This window comes from Rhincodon typus, chromosome 40 (assembly GCF_021869965.1).
Source record: "Rhincodon typus isolate 14 chromosome 40, sRhiTyp1.1, whole genome shotgun sequence".
Lineage (NCBI taxonomy): Eukaryota > Metazoa > Chordata > Chondrichthyes > Orectolobiformes > Rhincodontidae > Rhincodon > Rhincodon typus.
In genome coordinates, this window is record NC_063371.1 from 12,209,018 (window position 1) to 12,225,650 (window position 16,633).

Here is a 16,633-nt window from a genome sequence, read left to right on the forward strand (position 1 = left end):
CTCAAAAACATTGAGTAGGTTGTCTAGGAGAGCAGATGCTGAGATCTTTAGAGAGTTGACAGTGATCTTGTTCATTACCTGCGGAGGAGTATTGGAGCTGGACGATTTGCTTCACTGACAGTGACCAGGACCATGCAGCCTGCATCCCTGCCTCTCTCTCTCTCTCTCTCTGTCTCGCTGCACGTATCTCTCTCTCACTAATGGTAGTCAAGGAGATCAGATTACACCTCTAGAACTGACTTCAGCACATCAGGATAGAGTTACATAGGCTTCCCGTTTCACTTGAGCAGCTTCATAATTAATAATCTTGATATTTTTTTCCGTAAAAATCTGCTGATTACCATGGAAGGAAAATAGACTGACCTTGAAATGCCCGAGGTAGCTGATAAAGCTGATACTTTAGATGAGAGTGCAATGGGAATTAAAACTAAAATAAACAGACTCGAGCTGAAGAAAGAGATGGTCACTCTGACATGGATGTTCTTTGAAAAGCCATGGTTGTAAAAGTCTGTGTAAATTTAGCAGCTTCTACGGCTGTTCTGTTTGCAACAATTGTTAAAGGAAAGATGTTCTATGAGGTTGTAGTTCTGATATTGCTCATGTTCATTTTATGTTGGTGCCACCCATTTTCAAGATATCACCCTCAGTCTTTGGGGAGGGATAAGGAGTTTTACTGCAGCTTTCAGGGAGAGATGGGTCTGCATCAGCTCCCGAAAGTCCTCTGGGTGATGCCTGACCAAAACTAGTTGCATTTACTGCTGTCGTTCAGTAAGCCTTTTTTATATTATCCAAGAACAGAGCCTCTTCGGTAGGTAACAAGGTGTAGAGCTGGATGAACACAGCAGGCCAAGCAGCATCAGAGGAGCAGGAAAGCTGATGTATTGGGTCTGGACCCTTCGGTCGGTGCTCTGCAGTGTTGCATCCTCTCCCATTCATCACTAGATAGGCCCCAAGACAGAGCAAATGCTGCTCTCTCTGTCTTTGAAACATTAATGCACGAGCACTTGCGATGTCACAACATTCAAGGCCATGGGCCGAGTGCTGGAAAATGCGATTGCTGCAGGTCAGCGCAGACTCACTGGGCTGAAGGGCATGTTCTCTGTTCTATGACATTAAAGATAAAGGGGGGACTGGTGGCAGCAAACTACCTCAAACAATCCTTAGCCAGTAGCATGTGCTTGGAGAGATGACAAATACCATGACTTGGTCACAGCGGTCTTTTCGGAAATAGAACAGTAGCTGGTGATGCAGACTCAATGGGCTGAATGGTCTTCTGCCTCTACATCTCAGAATCCATAAGACCGTCTCAGGCCTGCTGTGTTTCTCCAACACTGTATTTATTTCAGATTTCCAGAATCCACACTACTATATTTTTATTAAAATTGCAAAAGCTGGTGGGGTCTCTATCATACATGGAGCTTGCACCAAAACAAGATTTAATTAGTTACATGAACTGCAATACTGAAGGCTAGGGACATAGGGTTTGTTCAGATCCTGGTGAAATTACAGACATTTTAATTCCCGTTAGTGTTGTGTATCTCCAGATATTTGCAATCGCGATGCAAATGTTCTGCTCCCCAATCATAATGAGCTTCAACTGAGTCAAGATGACCAGAGAAAAGAAATTTAGCAGGCAGTCACAGTGATAATAAAATTGAAGTGACAATGGCGGGGCTCAGGGATCATGTTAATCTGTGAGATTTTTGCTTGTTACATGTGTTCAGTTACGAATATAGAATGTCCTCACTAATCTATTGAAAAATTGTGTGATCAAAAAGGATTAAATACCAAAGTTTCTTTGCAGGATAACTATGTAATCAGTTGACAACCACACAATGACCTGGATACATGAGATTCCTCAACTCCAAAATATAAAATTGGGTAATAATTAGGGACATGAGCTACCTCAGCAGTGAGGAAATATCTGACAGGATGAATGCTGCTGGGTGTTAGAGTAATATTTGACAAGTCACACCTTCATTGATATAGCAAAGTGTAGAGCTGGATGAACATAGCAGGCCAAGCAGCATCAGAGGAGCAGGAAAGCTGATGTTGCGGGTGGAGACCCTTCTTCAGAAAATTAACCACACCTTCATTGAGTCTGGTTTTCTTTATTAAAAAGGAGCTGGCTTGCTTTATAAGGGGCTGTGGACATGGACAGGATTTATTGTAACTATTTTTGAATCGACTCGTTCAGACATGTTATTACACACCTCTGGAGCAGGTGGGACTTGAACCCAGGTCTCTTGGCTGAAAGGTAGCAAGCGGATGTTTTGGAGCACAGAGAGTTCAGGGCAAAACTCAAAGCAAACTGACTGCCCTCAGCCCCTCTCGAAGGCGAGTCTTTCTGTTTTCTCTGGTGTCCCTACCTTCCCTCTCCTATCAGACCATCTCGGACTCTCCCTCCTGGAGTTTTTGAGGGAGTCCATTCTCCGACCTCAGGCCATGGCAGAGGGGTGCACATTGCAGATGTCCAGCCACTGCTCACTGACTTTGCGCTTGGGCTGCAGACTGTTGTAAGGCACATTGGGGTTGCTCAGCCTGTCACGTTTGTTCACCACCCGCCAAAAGTAAAGGCCTTTGAACAGGAAGATGGCTCTGTGGGTGTAGGAATAGTAGACTGCATCCAGGTTGCTCACTGGGTGATCTTCGGGGACCAGGGCTGGGAAGGCATCAGTGATTCTCCTCGGATACCCAGGTACCTTCATATTGGTGTTGACATTGAATGCTGTAACCTGTTGGAGGACCACAGTGATTGGAAAAGATTTGCATGAAGGAAATACTGAGAAGACATGGCAAGCCCGCATTCACAAATAGTCAGGCGAGATCCTAAATGGAGAAAAGCTGCAGAAACGGACTCGGGTTTACTTCGAGTCATGGTGTTGTACAGCATGGAAGCAGATCTTTCAGTCCAACTCGTCCACGCCGACCAGATATCCTAAACTGACCTAGTCCCATTTGCCAGCATTTGGCCCATATCCCTCTAAACCCTTCCTATTCATATACATAGCCATTTAAATGTTGTAATTGTATTCTCTGGCAGCTCATTCCATACACACACCACCCTCTGCATGAAAACATTGCCCCTCAGGTGTCATTTAAATCTTTCCCTTCTCACCTGAAACATACGCTGTCTAGTTCTGGACTACCCTACCCTGGGAAAAGACCTTGGCTATCCATTCCATCCATGCCCCTCATGATTTTATAAATTTCTATAAGGTCACCCCTCAGCCTCTGACAGTCCAGGGAAAATAGCCCCAGCCTATTCAGCCTCTCCCTATAGCTCAAACCCTCCAACTCTGGCAACATCCTTGTAAATCTTTTCTGAACCCTTTCAAGTTTCACACCACCTTTCCTATAGCAGAGAGACCAGAACTGAACGCGGTATTCCAAAAGTGGCATAACCAATGTCATGTACAACTGCAATATAACCTTTCAATTCCTATACTCAATGTACTGACAAATGAAGACAAATGTACCAAACGCCTTCTTCATTATCCTGCCTACCTGTGACTCCACTTTTAAGGAACTATGCAACCTGTGCACAAAACACCAAAAGCTAACACACAGGGGCAGCAGGGAAGCAGGAAAGCTAATGGAACGTTGGCCCTTAATTCAAGAGGGTTGGAATATAAGAGCAGGGATGTCTTACTGCAACTGGACAAGGTGCTGGTGAGACCATATGAAGTATTGTGAGCAGTTTTGTTTCCCTAATTAAAGGAACTATCACTTATTTGGAGGCAATTTAGAGAAGGTTCAGTCGGATGATCCCTGATATGGAGGGATTGTCTTATGAACAAAAGCTAAACATGTTATAACTCTGCTCACTGGAGTTTAGAAGAATGAGAGGTGATCTCATTGAAACAGAAAGCATTATTAAGAGTCTTGACAGGATAAATGCTGAGAGGATGCTTCCCTCAGAATGAAAGTGTGCCAATTTAAGACTGAAGTGATGAGAAATTTTATCTCTGAGAGGGTTAAGAGTCTTTGGTATTCTTTGCAACCTATATTTGTGGGGCCAGAACCCTTGTGTATATTTAAGGCAAAGGTGGATTCTTGACCAGTCAAGGGATCAAGGTTATCGGGAAAATGCAAGAGAGTGGACATGAGGAACGTTGGATCAGTCATGGAATTATTCCAGGGATGACGAGTCAACCATGGCTGACAAGGGAAGTCAGGGACAGCGTAAAAGCACAAGAAAAGCACACAAGATGGCAAGGATTAGTGGGAAGCCAGACCTTTGGGAAGCATTTAACAGCCAGCAGAGGATAACTAAAAAAAACAGCAAGGGGAGAGAACATGAAATATGAGGGGAAGCCAGCTAGTAACATAAAGGACATATCAAAGGTAAGAGAGAGGCAAGAGTGGAGATTTCACCATTGGAATACAAGGCTGGAGAAGTAGTAATGAGGAACAAAGGTGTGGCAGATGAACAGGATAGAAACTTTGCATCAGCCTTCGTGGTGGAAGACACCAGCAGCATACCAGAACCTCGAGAGACTCAGGGGGACAGAGGTGAGTGTACTAGCCATCACTGGACTGGTAACATGCTGCCCTTACCAATGTGGTTTATGGACATGTAACTCCAATCCTAAAGCAACAGTTGATGCTAAACTTTCTTCTGAATTGGCCTAGCTAGCCATTTAGTTTTATCAAACTATTCCAAATTGTTGTGTTTTTTTTATTCATTCACAGGGTGAGGGTATCACTGGTTAGGCCAGCATTTATTGCCCATCCCTAATTGCCCAGAGGCTAGTTAGGAGTCAACCACATTGCTGTGGGTCCAGAGTCACATGTACGCCAGACCAGGTAAGGGTGGCAGTTTCCTTCCCTTAAGGACATTGGTGAACCAGATGGGTTTTTCTGACAATCGACAATAGATTCGTGGTCATCATTAGATTCTTAATTCTAATTTCTTAATTCTTAATTTCTTAATTCCAGATATTTTTGTTGAATTCAAATTCCACCATCTGCCCCGGCGGGAGTTGAACCCGGGTCCCCAGAACGATGTCTGGGTCTCTGGATTAACAGTCCAGCGATAATACTACTAGACCATCACCTCCCCGATATTATACATATATGATCCAATGAAGAAAATGAGGGCATTGTTGCTAAGTTTGCAGATGACATAATGATAGGTTGGGGAACAGGTAAGGTTGGGGAAGCAACTGGACAAAGAAATGACAGATGGAATACAATGTGGGAACGTATGTATTTCTGCACTATGATTGGAAGATTGGAAGCATATACTATTTTCTGAATGGGGAAAGGCTTTGGAAATCTGAAGTGCAAAGTAATTTGGGAGTCCCAATTCATGATTCTCTTCCTGTTAACTAACAGGTTCAGTTGGCAATGAGGAAGGGAAATGCAATGCTGAGGCTGTACAAGGCTCTGGTCAAACCACATTCGGAATATTGTGAGCAGTTTTGGGTCTCGTATCGAAGGAAGGATGCACTAGTGTTGAGAGGGGTCCAGAGGAAATTCACGTGAGTGATCCCGGGGATGAAGGGCTCATCATATGAGGAGTGGTTGAGGATTCTGGCTCTGTACTTGTTGGCGTTCAGAAGGATGTGGTGGGATCTGATTGGAACTTACAGAATACTGAGAGGCCTGGATAGAGCTGACATGGGGAAAATGTTTCCACCCGTGAGAGAGAGTAGGACCCAAGAATTCGGCCTCAGTGTGAAGAGACAACCCTTTAGAACTGAGATGAGGAGGAATTTCTTCAGCCAGATGTTGGTTAATCTGTGGAACTCATTGCTGCAGAAGGCTGTGGAGGCCAAGTCATTGAGTGTATTTAAGATAGAGATAGATGGGTTCTTAATCAGTGAGGGGATCAAGGGTTACGGGGAGAAGCCAGGAGAATGGGATTGAGAAACATGTCAGCCATGATCAAATGATGGAGCAGACTCCATAGGCAGTTCTGATCCTATCTTATGGTCTTATTGGTCAGTGCAAATGCTCTTGCTTCTTCTGAGCCCAAGACTAGATGTTATCCATGTTACATTGGGGCAATTGGGTCAGCTGCTGCTTCATTGACCCCAGTTCCATCAGCTAAACAGATATGGGAAGGGTTTTCTGAATTGTCTTCTGTCAGTCCAACTTGTGGACATTGTATCTCTTGAGTTGCTCCTTGTTTTTTTTGAATGGAGATTTCCATTGGGACACATTGATAGGTGTGTCAGTCTTTCCAGATGTTGCCTGCTGCATTTGAACAGAGCATATGGCTCAATTTATGTCAAACCCAGCTAAAGCTGTTGCTTGAAATGTTACAAATAAATCAGTTGTGCCCTTAATGCAACAACATTTATTTTCCCCAAATAATTATTTAGTGGGAAGGATGACACATAAGATCTTGTGGAAATTTCCAAAACGGCTTTGGAGCAGGGCTGGGAGGAGATGTTGTGTTCTCTGACAATAGATAGTGAAGCAGTGTGTGCGTGCCTCAATTGTACAGGAAAGGGACACTCACCTGGTTGTTTTTGAAGAAGTAGATGCATTGGTCACGTCTGTCAAAGAATGCTGCGTTGATGGGCCCAGAAATACCAGGGAATCCACTGGAGATGAGCTTGGGATATCTGACACCTTGTGAATCCTCTGTGTATGCACGGTCATTGAAATTGTCATATCTCCAATAGCGAGTGCCTATCAGAAAAGTGCAAACAGATGACAAGATTAACGCCTGTGTTTGTCAATCTTTACAAAGACACAGAAAGGATGCACATTTCTTGTCCGCAAAGCTTACTCATTTTCTGTCCGTAACTGTAAGAACTTGCAATTTTGCTTCCCTCTGTCATCTGGCCACGAGATGTGTGCGCACTGAGTTTCTGGATTCTGTCGAGACGGTTGTTTCAGGAGGAAGGGATGGGCAGCAGTGACAGGGCGAAGGCAGGAGAAGAAATGGCTTCTGGAGAACTGCTCTTCTGGGGAGCCAGTGTGGGCACGATGGGCCAAGTGGCCTCATACTGAATTGGAACTGCTGCGTAATGAGTAGCAAAATGCCCTGCTTGCGTTTGAAGTCATCTTTCAAGTGATGTGCAAACAAGGCGATTGTGAGGTGAGAGAAAAGTCCTTTTTACACAGTGAGTAGTTAGGGTGTGGAACACAGTGCCTGGGAATATGGTGGAGGCAGTCAAAGAGGGGCATTGGATGGTTATTTGGATTAAAAAATGGTGCATGAGGATATGGGGAAATGGCAGGAGATTGCCACTAGGTGATCGCAGAATCACCTAAAATCTGATTATGCACTGGCTCATTGCTGACATTTCCCTCTGAACATGTTTACTTCAGCCAAAAATTCATCCAATCTGCAACACGTTGCCACTCCTAAGCAAGTTTTTTTCGTGTCAAAGCACCTTTTTTGTTTTAAAAAACACTTTTTTTCAAAAAACAAAATGCTGCCTGGTCGTGTTGCTTGTGCCTGGCATGCAGCAAGTTTGCAAGAAGGCGCTGACTGGACCGAAGGTGCGGGCTCAGAAATTTACCGAAGCAGTTGCTTTGCTACCTTTGAAGAAGTAAGAGGCGTCTTTAGACCAGGTACAGACGTGAACGAAGGCATCGATTCTTGCTGTGGGAATGCCATGCCAACCACTGCAGATGGGCAGCGGATCACCATACCGCGTGCGATTGTTCCTGTTCTCGTACATCCAGTACCAGCTGTCTCGGAAGAAGTAAGTGTTGAAACCCAGCATCACCTTGCCATCCTGACCCGTCTCACGTCGAACCCAGTCAAACACGGTGTCAAACGGACCCTCGCAGATCCCTGACCGGGGAGAGGAGAACAAAGCCGGATGATGTAAAATGTCCTCAGTGAAGGACTAGAGTGTAGGGCCAGAGGACGTAATCTCAGAAGAAGGGGATCGCACATTTTTAGACAGAGACGAGGAATTTCTTGTCAGGGGCAGTCAGTCTGTGCAATCCTTTTACCGCAGCGGGTTGTGGAGGCTGGTCATTCAGTATATCAAAGTCAGGCAGTAGTAGTGTCAGCGGATTAACACTCCAGAACCCCAGGGCCAATATTCCAGGGATCTGGGCTGGAATTCCCCCGTGGCAAATGAGGAAACTCGAGTTGAGTAAAATCCTGGAATGGAGAGCTGGCCTACTGATGATCATGTACCGTTATCAATTGTTGTAAAAACTCATCTGATTCACTCAAGTCCTTTTGTAGGGAAGGAAATCTCTTACCCAGTGTGGCTGACATGTGACTCCAAATCCACAGCCAAGTCTTTGAGTCTAAACTGCCCTCTGGGCAATGAATGCTTGTCCAGCCGCCACACCCACGTCCCATGAATGGTGGTTTTAGTTTAAAAAAAAAATCCACCTGCCTTGATTTTCTTTTATAAGGGAATCACGAGTTATGGGGACAAGGCAGTAAAGTGGAGTGGAGGGTTATATCAGATCAGCCATTGAATGGCAGAACAGACTCGATGGGCTGAACGGCCGACATCTCATGGTTTTTACGACTTGTGCTCTTTGGGACTTGTATGGGGGAATCTTTTTTAATTTCAGATTCAGAAAATGGTTGAGAGACGGAGATCAGTGGGACTTGGGAATTTATTGACCTTCCCATGCACCTCATTTATTTTTGCCACTTCCGTCCCCTAACCTGAAAACGTTCTGGCCTTTGTCTGAAGGGATGCCAGAGACCTCATGGAATGAAGGAACAGCGATGGATTTAACCATTAGTGGTAAACTGAGTGAGAATCAATCATATAAATTTAGGAAGCTCAGAATCAATGCGGGTGAATATTAGGAACTGTTGTGAACCGAAATAACAATCTCACGAAAAGTGTGGCCTTGGGCTGTGCTCAAAAACATTTATCTTCTCGTGTACAAGGTTTTGAGATGCCAGCAACCAGATCACAGCTCCACCCTCCAGGCCTTTGTGGAGCACGGTGGCTCAGTGGTGAGCACTGCTGCCTCACAGCCACCAGGGATCTGGGTTCAATCCCCTTCTCGGGCAACTGTCTGTGTGGAGTTTGTATGTGCTCCCTGTGTCTGAGTGGGTTTCCTCCCACAATCCAAAGATGTACAGGTTAGGATGGATTGGCCATACTAAGTTGTCCAGGGATGTGCAGACTGACTGGGTTGGCCATGGGAAATGCAGGGTTACAGGGATAGGGTGGGTCTGGGTGGAATGCTGTTGGGAGGGTCAGTGTGGACTCAACGGACAGAATGGCCTGCTTCTATGCTGTAGGGATTCTATCTGAATGGTCAGAGAATTGAACCAGTGGATTGAGCTTCTTATGACCAGTGTCAGACTAACTCCTCCTGTCAGAGCCCTCTCTCCCAACGATGTGGGCCCTTGAGGTCTCCCACCATGCAGGGAGAACCTTCACCACCAGGGGCAGCAGAGGTCCAGGGATGTGGCTCACTGTCTAATTGGTGATAAACACTGGTCTCACCCGCAATGCCGGAGTGCCAAAAATGGATGGGTTTTTTTTGGTCTGATTTATCATTTTGGACGCCGAATCCACCATACGGAGCATACATGCCCCCAAACACAACTGAAATGCTTACCATACAGTTGCTGGATGGCCTTTCTGTCTGTCCAGTCGAGCTCAGTGCCTCTGCCCACTGCACTGTAGTTGGGTTGCATAATTGACCCCCTGCTGTACATGTGAGGCAGCCCCAGGACGTGGCCCACCTCATGCACGGCCACCTACAAGTGGGGAGAAACCGCACAGACGGTGGTTAGTCTGCATTATCCCGGGAACCAGAGTTTATAAATCACTTGGCGCAGATAGAGAGCTGTGAGAGCTCTCTGATAACTTCTCATGAGTTTCACACCCCTGGTCTCTACAAATGCGTTTGTGAAGCATGTTTACAAAAACCTGTTGGAAGCTACCGTTGCGATTGTTCATATGGCAGATTTCAGGCGCTGCTTTCCAGATCATCAGAAATGGATTGACACTTGGCGGGGGTGAGAGGCTGGGAGAGAAACATTCTTTCTCATCATACCTTTTCCTCCTTTTACCAAGTACTGGTTCCCTCTGATGACCAAGCTGCTCCCGGAACAATTTCCTCCCAATTTACTGCACCAAATCCCTTATCATTTCAAACTCCTTGACTGGATCTCTTCCTATGTTTCTCTGCTTTAAGGAGATAAGCCTCACCTCAGCTTGCCTGACCACATGATGGAAATTCTTCCTCCCTGCTCCTCTTCAAGTGAATCTACTCCCCCTACTGCAGTCCCCGCTCCACCCCCAAGTCCTGTCTCCTGTCTCCTGTGTCCTTTCATCTTGCTATGATTTGGGCTGCACCTGCAATCGAATGTCCTGGACCCCAGCAGTGAGGGGGTGGGGGGGGAGCGCGTGATGTTGGTGGGTCTGTTCAGCTAAGGCAGCAAGATCAGATTTGTATTTGGCCCTGGTAAAATATCATTTCGTACCATAGAAAACCTATAGCACAGCAAGGGGCCATTCGGCCAATTGTGCCCATGTTGGTTGGGGTGAAAACGAGACGGCTGCCCGTTCTAATGCCATTTTGCAGATCCTGGTCCATAGCCTTCCAGGTTCCAGGGCTTCAGGGGCAGATCCAGGCTCATTTTCAATAGGTTTCGGGCTTTCACCTCCATCACCAAACTGGGCAGTAAATTCCAGAAACCCCTCATTTTCCCCTCTAAATGAGCTAAATGCGCCCTGATCATCAAACCCTCTGCTAGGTGAAACAGGTCTTTCCTATCTAGCCCCTTCATAATTCCTACACCATAAATAGCCTCATCTATTCTGAGTAAAACAAGCCCAGCCTAATCTGTTGTTCACCTGCACATCTGCTAATGTGGTATATTGTATCTGCTGTTCCCGATGTGGCCTCCTCTACATCAGGGAAACCAAGCAGAGGCTTGGAGACCGCTTTGTGGAGTACCTACGCTTGGTTCATGACAAACAACAACACCTCCCAGTCGCAAACCACTTCAGCTCCCCCTCCCACTCCTTGGAAGACATGTCCATCCTAGGCCTCCTCCAGTGCCACAACGATGCCACCCAAAGGTTGCAGGAACAGCACCTCATATTTCGCTTGGAAACCCTGCAGCCCAATGGTCTCAATGTGGACTTCACAAGCTTCAAAATCTCCCTGCCCCCGACCTCAGCCCAAGACCAGCCCAGCTCATCCCCGCCTCCTTGACCTGTCTGTCTTTTCTCCCACCTATCCACTCCTCCCACCTCACTGACCAACCCCCACTCCCACTTCCTACCCACTAGCCTCATCCCCGCCTCCTTGACCTGTCTGTCTTCTCTCCCACCTACCCTTCCCTCCCTCCCAACTGACCAACCCCCATCCCAACTCCCTACCTACACTCACCTTTACTGGCTCCATCCTCGCCTCCTTGACCTGTCCGTCTCCTCTCCACCTATCTGCTCCACTATCCACCTTCTGTCACCACACCACCCCATCCTCTATTTATTTCGGAGTCCCTTTCCACTCCTCCATTTCTGAAGAAGGGTCCAGACCCAAAACGTCAGCTTTCCTGCTTCTCTGATGCTGCTTGGCCTACTGTGTTCATCCAGCTCTACACCTTGTTATCCCAGCCTATCCAATCTTTCCTCACAGCTACAATTTGCAAGCCCTGACAACATCCTTATCAGAGATAGTAGGAACTGCAGATGCTGGAGAATCTGAGATAACAAGGTGTAGAGCTGGATGAACACAGCAGGCCAAGCAGCATCAGAGGAGCAGAAGGCTGACCCTTTTCTGAAGAAGGGTCTAGGCCCGAAACGTCAGCCTTCCTGCTCCTCTGATGCTGCTTGGCCTGCTATATTCATCCAGCTCTACACCTTGTTATTTAACATCCTTGTCAGTGTCTGCTGTACTCTCTCTTGAGAACAACGATGTCATTCCTGTAATGTGGTGACCAGAACTATAAACAGAACTCTGGTGGATAAATGGTCAAAAACGACTTGCTTTGTCACCGTGTCTTGCAGATTTTGGGAGGGTTTACAAAAACACTTCCTGTGCACTGAAGTATTTTTGTAGCGTAAGACAACCGTCAGCCAACAGAACACACAGTAACCAGAAGCTCACTGGATTCCCACACTTGATCCCTGGCCAGCCCCACGCATCGGAAAGTGAGTAGTGAGGGGCTCTTGCCTGCTTTCCAAGTTGAAGAGGCCAGACTGAGAGGAGTGAAGTGATTTCAGAGGGTTGTAGGGCTGCAGGAGACAACTGAGATAGTGAGGGTGGGGGAGGCCATGTGTGGATGTGAATTTTAAAATGAGATGTGGTTGTAGTGGAGGGGTCTCACTGTACATCAGCGAGCACAGCGAGTGATAGGGAAACTGCCAGTTCAGTCATGGTCAACAGAGATATGAGGCCACTCAATGTTGGTGGAACATGGAAACCCACCAGGAAGAATATTTGAGTTCTGAGGAAAGTGAGGAGTTATGGTGAGTTCCGGCAGTGGAGAAGCTGAAATGGGGTGACATTGGACACTGTTACAGAGGTGGAAGTAGGTTATTTTGAGGATACGAGATTAGAAGTTCATCTCGGGAACCAATGTGATACCAAGATTGGGAGGACACTCAATTAATGCCACCCTGTTGCCAGAGAAATAGATGGAGTCACTCACTGTAGGGAGGGGGGGATAATGGCTCACTTATTACATGGACTATGAGACTCAGAGGGTAACCTTCTGCTGCTCAATCTCTTCCCCCAGCCCCTGCAATAGGGTTCAGGAGAGGGCTGCGGGTGGGAGGAAGGATAAGCGGCAGTCGAGGCAAACTTGCTTTCTGTCCTGTCTTCCCATCGATCTGGGGCGGCCAACCCTGCGGCTTACCCTAAGCAGGCTGATGCCCTGGTTGTTACTCGCTGCTGTGAAATGTTCGTCGTCGTCGAAGTGAATGGCTCCATGCTGCCAGGAGTGTGCCACCTCTTGTCCAGCTCCGTCAAATGCTTGCGAGCAGCCCAAGTGCCGTCCTGAGGAAGAAGTCAAGGTGTGATTCCATTCACTGAAAGAAAACGCCCCCGCACCTTGGGATTCAGTGGTGACAACCTGGTCTTAATGCAGAAGGAAGCCATTCAGCCCATCCTGTCTGCACCAGCTCTGTTACCTTGTACAATTCTATCATCCAGAGCCAGTCTCCTACCTCTTTCTCCCTGTATTCTAAACAAAACCTCCAATACCCATCATGAATGCCTCAATCCAACCTACCTCCACCACATTTCCTGACACTACGTTCTGGACCCTAACTATTCTCAGTGTGATGGAAGGTTTTTCTCCTTGCAGCGCCATTGCTTCATTTGCACATCACTTCAAATCTATGTTCTCTCATTCTTGTTCCTTTTGCAAGCAGACATAATGTCTAGGTTATTGGGTGGCATTTTGTATGCAGCTGAGTAAGATTCCACACTGACCACACTTCATCTAGTCAGGGAGATTAAGGAGGTGTTTAGTACACTCGCCTTCATTGCTCAGACCTGTGCATATAGGAGTTGGGGCGTCATGTTGAGGTTGTATAGGATGCTAGTGAGGCCTCTTCTGGAGTGCAGTTCCGGTCACCCTGTTATAGGAAGGATATTATTCAGCTGGAGAGGGTACTGAACAGATTTCCCAGAATGCTGCCAAGACTGGAGGGTTTGAGTGTAAGGAGAAGCTTGTCTGACTGGGACAGTTTTCACTGAAGTATAGGAGGTTGACAGGTGACCTTATAGAGGTTTATAAAATCATGAGGGGTATAGATAAGTTGAATGACTGGTGTCTTTTCCCTGGGGTTGTGTATTTCATATTTTTAAGGTAAGAGGAGAAAGTTTAAAAAGGATATGAGGGGCCAACTTTTTTTACACAAGAGAGTGTTTCATGTGTGGAACGAACTTCCAGAGGAAGTGGTGGATGCGGGTACAGTCACAATGTTTAACAGGCACTTAGATAAAGAAAGAATAAGAAAGGTTTGGAGAGAGATGGGCCAAGCGCAGGTAGGTGGGACTAGTTTAGTTTGGGATAATTGTCGGCATGGACTGGTTGGACCGAAGGGTCTGTTTCCGTGCTGTATGACTCTAACCATGGACAGACAATTAATGCTGTCCCAGCCAGCGACATCCACATGCCAAATAGGAATGTTTTTAAAACCGCAATTGACCTCGAATTCCCTTGAATTAATTTGCCTGTTCACATCATCCAGCCATCCTTTTGTGCCCTTAAAATTTCTCTTTTTTTCCTGTTTAAAATACAATGCATTCCTCTCTCTCCTCAACTCCAGCGTAGAATTCCATCATGTTATGTTTGCTTCTAGCTGTGGGCACCTCATCATTAAGGCCATAAATTAATTCTGCCTGATTACATAGTGCCAGATCTAGAACAGCTTGTTCTCACACTGGCTCCAGCAGACACTGCTCAGACAAACTCTTCATACTCCTCATCTCATCACTTAATGGCTGTCAATTGAGGGAGGGGAGTTTTCAAAAGGATCTGGATGCCCTGAAAGTGAGCATGCAGGTGCAGCAGGTAGGAAGAAAGGCAAACTGAGTGATAGCCTTCACAGTGAGACCATTTGAGTAGAGGAGCAGGGATGTCTTGCTGCAATTGGTGAGGAATATCTGAGGAAGGATGCTGTTGCTGCAGAGGGAGTTCAACAAAGGTTTACCAAATGGATTCCTGAGAAAGAGGTGGGGGGTGGGGGTGCAGGACTGACAGAGGAGGAGAGATTGATTCTGTTAGGATTGAATTCACTGGAGATTAGAAGAATGAGGAAGGACCTCATTGAAACCTTCAAAATTCTAACAGAACTAGACAGGTTAGGACGTTCCCAATGGAGGGGGGAGACGAGAACCCGGGCTCGTAGTTTAAGGATAAGGGATACACCGTTATGGCTGAGATGAGGAGAAATCTCTTGGATATTGAGGGAGGAGGAGGAGATTAGGGAATTGAGCTCTGATCAGCTGTGAACATAGTGAATGGCAGCGCAGGGCCGAATGGCCTCCTCCTGCTGCTAATTTCTAAAACCCAACCTCGGCTCACTCAGCCGACAGTGCGGGGCTTACCGGTTCCAAACGCAAGTGTGATGTCCAGCAGTGAGGCAGGGGACATCAGATCCTCCTCAAAGTCGATGGGTGTGACCTCGCTCCACAGCCTGAAAGCAAGTCGAATCGCTGCTCTCTGCTCGAGCACCGACAACTGCGTGCTGTAACCCTCGCTCAGCAGGCGCCACTTCAGTCTCCGTTTCCGGAACGCCAGGCCAGAGACATTGCCATCCGCTACCTCCCTCCTCCTCCCTCGGGCCTTCGGGCTGTGGAAGAAGAAATGGCGTAAGAACCTCTTGGTGCGGCCCACCGTTCGACCCGGTGCTGTCTGGTTGTTCTTATCCTCCGTGTCCCTGGCCGACTCCTGGTCCGGCACCCCACACCGGGGGCTGTTCATGGCCTCTCTTGTGGCTGGGTCCAGGATTCCGGTGACGGGCAGCCCTGTCATTCCTTGGAACGCTTTCAGAGCCTGTCTAAAGGCCGGACTCTCCATCTGCTGGTCAACAGGATGGTCCGCTTGGTTTGGAACCTCGATGTCCTCCTGGATGAGCCTGCTCAGGTCTGGGGGTGCTGGATCTTCGTCGGCTGGGTCTGACAGCCAGTGACCCTCCCAATCAATTGGCTTCATCCATCCGTACTTGGCGAGGAATTTCTGAACAGAACACAAAGGACGAGTTGGTGAGCATTGGGGAACACAGCAGCGACCTACCCCCTCTTTGTGTTAAAATATCTGGCTGCTTTTTGCAAAGGGCCTGGACCCAGTGAATGGATATGGGACTCTTGGCCTTCAAGAGTGGGAGCTGGTGATCGGGGGGGGCGCAGAGAACATCTTGGCTTGAGACAAACCATTGCCTGGAGGGTGTCACTGGCACTCACAGCCTCTGATAACCTGCAACAGCTTGGAATTCATTCCTCCTGCTACAGTCCAATAACAACCTCGCAAAGTATGTGCCCAACACACAAACCGAGCAATGGGGGATGCTGACTGGGATTAGGAGGCAAACAGAGTATCATCTGACTCGGGTGGGATTGGCCACGCTAAAATAAAACTTTCCCTGCAATGTCCAGGTTGGGTTGGTTATCCATGGTAAAAACCCCATGCACGATGACAGCGATGGGTTGGGTCTGGGTCGCGTGCTCTTCGGAGGGTCAGTGCAGACTGAATGGGCCGAGTGGCCACCTTCTTCTGCACTGTAAGGATTCTATAATAAGATTATTCTGTTACTTTGAGGCAGCCTTTTTTTATAATTTCTGAAGAAGGGCCACTGGACTCGAAATATTTCACACTTTTTTTCTCTCTCTCTTTCTCTCTGTCTCTCCCTCTCCACAAATGATGAATTTCTGCAGCACTTTCTATTGGCGTTTCAGATTTCCAGCACCCTGCCAGTTCTTCGTTTTATTTCAGTTCATGTTTTCTGAGTCATTTCACTGAAATTCCGAACAAGTAAGATTTTTCTGTCATTTGGCAGAACCTGTTCATTTATAAAAAGGATAACCATTGCCTGTAGATAACACCTGGTCACTGTGCATGTAAAAGTACTTTCCAGGCAGTTACAGCGTTCAGGAGCATCTGAATCCCTTGCTATTATAGATAGTAGGAACTACAGATGCTGGAGAATCCGAGACAACACGGTGCAGGGCTGGATGAACACAGCAGGCCAAGCAGCATCATAGGAGC

General features: G+C 47.0%; 1 protein-coding gene across 1 annotated transcript in view; it reads right to left on the reverse strand.

The window, feature by feature from the left end:
• Window positions 1-2,438: 2,438 nt before the first annotated feature.
• LOC109931839 (matrix metalloproteinase-21-like) overlaps window positions 2,439-16,633 on the reverse strand; it is a 14,654-nt gene continuing 459 nt past the window's right edge. The window contains exons 2-7 of the mRNA XM_048618516.1: window positions 14,977-15,607; window positions 12,776-12,915; window positions 9,520-9,661; window positions 7,505-7,762; window positions 6,473-6,645; window positions 2,439-2,735 (exon numbers count right to left, since the gene is read on the reverse strand). Of these exons, the coding sequence (XP_048474473.1) occupies window positions 2,439-2,735; window positions 6,473-6,645; window positions 7,505-7,762; window positions 9,520-9,661; window positions 12,776-12,915; window positions 14,977-15,607 (1,641 nt within the window). The remainder of the gene's footprint in view (window positions 2,736-6,472; window positions 6,646-7,504; window positions 7,763-9,519; window positions 9,662-12,775; window positions 12,916-14,976; window positions 15,608-16,633) is intronic.